Source organism: Adiantum capillus-veneris, chromosome 19 (assembly GCF_014529385.1).
Source record: "Adiantum capillus-veneris isolate H3 chromosome 19, ASM1452938v2, whole genome shotgun sequence".
Lineage (NCBI taxonomy): Eukaryota > Viridiplantae > Streptophyta > Polypodiopsida > Polypodiales > Pteridaceae > Adiantum > Adiantum capillus-veneris.
Window position 1 is genome coordinate 144,117,798 of NC_140949.1, and position 6,000 is coordinate 144,123,797.

Consider the following 6,000-nt stretch of genomic DNA (forward strand, 5'->3'; position numbering starts at 1 on the left):
TGAATGTGACTGTTAAGTGTGTGTGTGGGGTTTTTTTAATTTTGGGGAGAGATGCATTTATCACAATTTTAAATCTCTGTTAATGATCTATGAATCCACAAAGGGTACTCCATGTGAAATGTCTATAAAAAAGGAAGCGAGCTCTCATCCTGGTGGGCGCATACACAGACATGACCACAGAGCGATCTCCCTGCAATTGTATGGAGACCATGTGGCTCTCCCAAATGATAGAACTCCGCGTGTCCATGAACAACATAGACATCTATCCCCCACAAAAATGCCTGAACTACAAAACATAGTCCCTATGTGACAAGCTCCCATGAGGCTGATGACGTGGCAGATTTCCAAAAATCACGTTGGCTGATGACGTGGCATGCTGTACGGATTCCCACGTTTTGCACTGACTGCTGATGTGGCAGCTGTACGGAATTCCGGATTTTACGCTGGCAGCTTTTGAGCATTGCTTTTGGACCAGATGGTTTTGAGTTTGAAGGCTTCTCAGTGTAAACTGCTTTTGGGGCCTAGGGCCTTTAAATATGAGGTTAGGGCTCATTCTCTGGCATGCTTCCTGGAGAATGTGTAGAGTCTGGAGTCCGAATGCACAACTCGACAGTGAGCAGGAAAAGATCCTTCGTTTATTGCACAGAGAGCTTGAGAGTGTGGACCGACAGGTCACCCGATCCCAGACACGAGCTCATAGCATGTCCTTCGTCTTGTAGTTGTGGATCCAGACAGTACAGCTACACGACAAGAGAGCATTCGTAGGAGGAAGCTCCCTGTTCGCACTAGCAAGAGGCGTGCAAATGAGGCTCTTCGTCTCATTCACACACAAAGTTCACAAATAGCTGACCCATGTGCGGATGATGCAAACTTTGTAGAGGACCCAAGTCCATCGGCTGCAATGCCCGACTATGATGATGAGGGCAATGTCCTAGTACATGGGGACATACCCTCCTCAGAACACTCTTCATCTTCCTCCAATTATGAGATCTGGCTTTAGATTTTTCAGACTTCAGTCTTTTGTGTCAATGTGTCGTTTTTAGTAGCCTCATCAATGATTGCCTTGTTTGGTAGACTAGAATGGATTATGGAGTGATTTTGATTTCGTTTTATTTTGTATCGTGTATGGCATCTGCTAAGAACTTATCTATGCAATATTCTATGTTTTCAGGGTTTCAGAAATCATAATACCAGTGTTATGTGTCTTGAATTTGAGTTTTAGATATTTTGACAACTCTTGGTATCATGATTATAGTGTTAACCGTTTAAATTCTAACTTCTGAGTGTTCATAACTTCATATGAATTATGATGTGATATTGTCCATGGATATTAAGGTTTAGGAATGGTTGTCTATGGAGCAAGATGGTTGATATGTCTGTGAGGATGTAGAATTTTTGTATAATTTATGTTTTTTTTTAAAAGGGTACATATTGTTACGTATCTTAAAGTTTTATCAATACAAAGCTACGTTTACAAATTGAAACCGGACCAAATCTTACGTACCTTTCCACCTTGGGTGAAAGTGGGCTCATCATGTGTATCTCCCACTCAGTGAAGGGAGCTGCCTTCCTTGTCATGCCCTTGCAAAGCATGCGCAAGTCGACCGTCACAAAAACCAAACCATTGGTCCTCTCGACCCCAAGATGGTTCCTCTTCCTAGAGGTAAAATGGTTGTATACCCTCTAAAGTTTCTCTAAGCAACTAGAGCTCACCAATTGACCAAGAATACGGACAGCCAAGCGTTGCAACTCAAATCCATATGATCTATGGTCCTTTTGCCGATCGTGAGAGAGCTTATCTCCAACCTTGTAACTCATTGAAGGATCTGACTCACGCAGTGTAACAAGAAACGTTTCGTATGTTTCGTCCTTTTGAGGCGTTTCGCTTTGTTTTCTTTTGAAAATGCCAAGACAAAACGCAATGAATATAAGGTGCAACGGAAGTGAATGAACTTTGCTCAAGATGAGTGCTCTGAACTATGCTCAAGGGTTCCTTTTACTACGGAAGGGAGAGCCTTCCGTTCCTTTAGTGAGAGAGTGCAATGATCATAAACAAAGTGAATGACATTGTGAATGAAGGAGCTGAGACTGAGAGAGAGAGAGAGAGAGAGAGAGAGAGAGAAGAATACGACACCGGACTGTTGTCAAACCCTCCTCCAAGGGCCCCCCTCTCTATGGCGAGAGAGGTCTATGCTATTGATTGCACAGAATCTGGTACAATTGTCTAGATGCAATGGACTTGCCGACGATGTTGACGACAATGATGACGGCGACCAAACAGGCTGAAAACTGAAAACGCTAGGGGCTGAAATCTGTAAATTTGCTGACTGCTGAATTCTGACACTATGTCGGCGAGGACGGCGATGGCGATGACGCGATGACGATGCGCTGAAAACGCAGATGCTGAAATCTGCGAACAGCGAGATGAATCTGAAAACGTTGCCCGATCTAACCGTGCAACGAGGATCTGTTGCAGGAAGGTGAGATCTGCAAGGTTTGGGGCCGCTACTGCGGAGTCTTAAGTGCTGAAAACAGAAAACGCTAATGCTAGGGCTCATTCCGTGACAGGAATCTGCAAAACGCTGATGTGGATCTGCAAATTCCCCAGGAGTGCTGCAGTGGTAGAGAGTGGTCTTGGGAGCTCATCTACAGCCTGACACTTTGGTTCATCTTGCGGGTCCGCTGGGACAGGTCGAGCCTCGAAAATGTGAAAGCACCGACAAAGACTCTTCGTGATATTCGGCTGGAGCTGATCCATACACTCAGAGGTCAGTTTGAAAGACTTTAGGGCAACTCTGACCACACATGAGAGCGCCGCGAGGCCTTCCTACGACTTTGGCGCCCAAGGCCCTTCACCACCATGTGGCTATTCCCGCCTCCCATCTCGTGATTTAGCCTTTCAATGTACATATCTTGTCTATTCATTGGAAGAGTCTCCCTACGTTTTGATGTAGCCCTCCATAGCAGAGGCTGTTTGTAGCCCTTTGGGCAATATTCTTAACTATTGGAAGGACCTTTTTCTTGGAAAGGAAAAAAAAAGGTCACACACACAAACATGGCTGATATGCTCGATATGGACCCGGAAAGGGTTCGAGAGACAGCTTTAGAACAGCACCAAGCGCACACAACACATGTTGACAAGTTAAGCGATAATGCAAGATTAATTAACAACTCTTACTTGAAAGTGCTAATGGAGCCAAACAGCAACAAGCCGTGTTCATTGATCTTGCATTAGTAAACAATTGACAAAACGCACTTCCTGCTCCCATTTTGGTTTCTTTAGTGCGCGTGCTTTATATATTTTTTCTTCTGCCTGTTCCATGGTTTGCATGTAGTGTCATGGCACAAGAATGGTATCCCAGATAAGAGAAGGCCCAATGAGAGCAGTTGATCTTGACAGATTAAGCTGATCAAAGCACCGGTGACCTGCTTTCTCCTCAGCGTAAGTTTTGCATGCACTCAACAAAGAAGTCCACATATCTCTCGAGGGCTGACACGGTGAACTGTTGAGAAACTTGCCTGCCTCTCGTACCTGTCCCGATCGAGCATACATATCGACAACGCACATTAAATGCCCCAAGTTTGGTAAAATTGCACAATTTTCTCTCATCATTTGAAAATACTCTTGACCCTTATGTACAAGACTCGCACGGCTGCAAGCAGCAAGCAAACACAAGAATGTTGTAGTATCCGGCTTTACACCTTCTTTTTGCATTTCTTCAAACGCTTCTACAGCAGAGTTGCTTGTCGGCTCATTGATGCTGCACCCATTTATCATTGCATTCCATGTAACAACATTCCGCTCTGGAAGCTTGCTGAGGACGTTGCGTGCCTCAACTAGGCGGCCACACTTGGCATACATATCCACCAAAGTGCTACCAATATATACATTGCTTTCTACTCCCTTTTTATGAAGCTCCATGTGAAATTCCAGTCCCTTCTTTGCAGCGCCGACGCTACCGCACATCTTCAAAATACATGCAAACATGGCAGCATCTAAGAACACACCTTCAAGTTGTAGCGGTTCAAAACAACTCAAGACTTTTTCGCCTTGTCCATGTTCAACATAACCTGCAATGAGGGAAGTCCACGAGACAAAATTTTGCCCTGGCAACCAGTCAAAAACATTTTGAGCCTCCAGAAAAAATCCATGCCTGGCATACATGTCCACTAAAACATTTCCAGCAAAAGAGTTTGTTTCATTTCCCTGCTTAATTATATTTGAGTGCATTTGTTGGCCTATTTTGATTGTACCTGTGTTCGCACACACTTTAAGGACAGAAACAAATGTGATGACATCTGGATGTATGCCATCTACCCACATCTGTTCCAGACACTGCAATGCTTCTGCACTTGTTCCATAGTCAGCATGCCCTGCAAGAAGGCAATTCCAAGTCACCACATTCCTTGCAGGTATCCTCTTGAAGACGCTTCTGGCTTCATGGAGCAATCCACATTTCGCATACGTCTCTACTAAGGAAGTACCTACATAGACACATTCATGACCTGTTTTTGAAAGCTCAATATGGATATCTTGGGCAGTTTCTGCATCTTTTAAACCAGCACAAGCTTTAAGTAAAGCAACGATCGTGAAGCTGCAAGGGTTCACCCTTTCCACCTTCATACCCTTATAAAATTTAAGAATATCCTGCCACTTCCCACATTGAGCAAGTCCGTGCATCAGAGCTGTCCAAGAGTAGACATTTCGGTGCTGCAACCTCATGAAAGCCTTAAAGGCAGCAGGAAGGCATCCGCAATTTACAAACATGGGGATAACATGATTTCCGACGATCTCATGTGTATCAAGACCAAAAGAACAAATGTGCATGTGTGCCTGCATAGCAAATGCCAGGTTCCCTTCATCTCTGCATTTGCATAGAGTGCTTAACAAGCCCTCCAACAAAGGAAGCTCTGCCGGGTCATTAAGCTTGGCCAACTTTACCCAGGTTCCCTCCATCTCTGCATTTGCATAGAGTGCTTAGCAAGCCCTTCAACGTCTGCAACCCTGCAACGTTGCCTCCACAGGATTGCACCGCTGGTTGCTACCAATGGGGACGCGAACCTGGCACCATCCCCTCCGCGGCCCGCCCCCCCCTCTCTCTCTCTTCTACTGCATGGGTTTTTGCTGCCCGAGAGGAAGGAGACGACCTGCATCCTTCGGTGCTCACAGGATTCTGGCCGCCTCAAAGGGAGAGCCCCTGACTGTCAGTCTTTGCTTGAGTGGCATGGTGTGCGCAGACGCAGTCATTGAGGGGCACGGCACGTCTGCACAAGTCGTCTCAACTAAGCCGGCAGGTTCTGTGCTGTGCACAAGAATTATAAAAAAGGAGAAATTACCAAAATACCCCTCTAATTTGTGGAAATTCCCAAAATACCCTTCAAATTTCAAAAATTCCCAAAATACGCCTGGTTGTGAGAGTAAATTTATCCAAAGATTAAAAAAATTGTAGCTTCTCATAAGAAGACTGATTGTCTATGAATACAAAATACTAAAACTAGAATTTGAGTTGGTTATGTAGGCTTTGGAGATGAATTGATTCATTATTTTTAGACATAATTATCTTTTTTTGGGAGGTAATTTGTGACAAACTGTAATGGAATTAGCCTATTCAACTTGAGAATAGCGGAAATTAATGAGAATACTTTCGAGAAATAACTTTGTGAGCATAGCGGGTAGACATAATTGAAGATAGCAACATAATCATAGCAATTAGTTAACTTGGCATGAACAATACTTTTGCAAGAGAGAGAATTTAGAGAACATGACAACAGTTGAGGACCGGATTTATGTGGAGCCGTCCCCCCTCCAATAGGCATTTGTATTATGATTTCTCCCATTAAGAGAGACTTGTTACAATACATTCTTTGTGTTCCTTGTGACCTAGGTGATGCAATGAAGATAGAAAGCTTCATGCATCACAATCATAGCATAACATGAACTTGAAGAAAGCTTTAATTGTCCCAAGCCTCAGTCCCAAGACCTCAAACACCTTCGAAGGT

General features: G+C 44.1%; 1 protein-coding gene across 1 annotated transcript in view; it reads right to left on the reverse strand.

The window, feature by feature from the left end:
* The window catches only part of LOC147435012 (pentatricopeptide repeat-containing protein At1g06140, mitochondrial-like), a 42,571-nt gene extending 37,254 nt beyond the window's left edge, over positions 1 to 5,317 (reverse strand). The window contains exons 1-2 of the mRNA XM_086491368.1: positions 3,533 to 5,317; positions 3,179 to 3,225 (exon numbers count right to left, since the gene is read on the reverse strand). Coding sequence (XP_086347494.1) covers positions 3,179 to 3,225; positions 3,533 to 4,957 — 1,472 coding nt within the window. The 5' untranslated portion in view covers positions 4,958 to 5,317. The remainder of the gene's footprint in view (positions 1 to 3,178; positions 3,226 to 3,532) is intronic.
* Between the last annotated feature and the right edge of the window lie 683 nt (positions 5,318 to 6,000).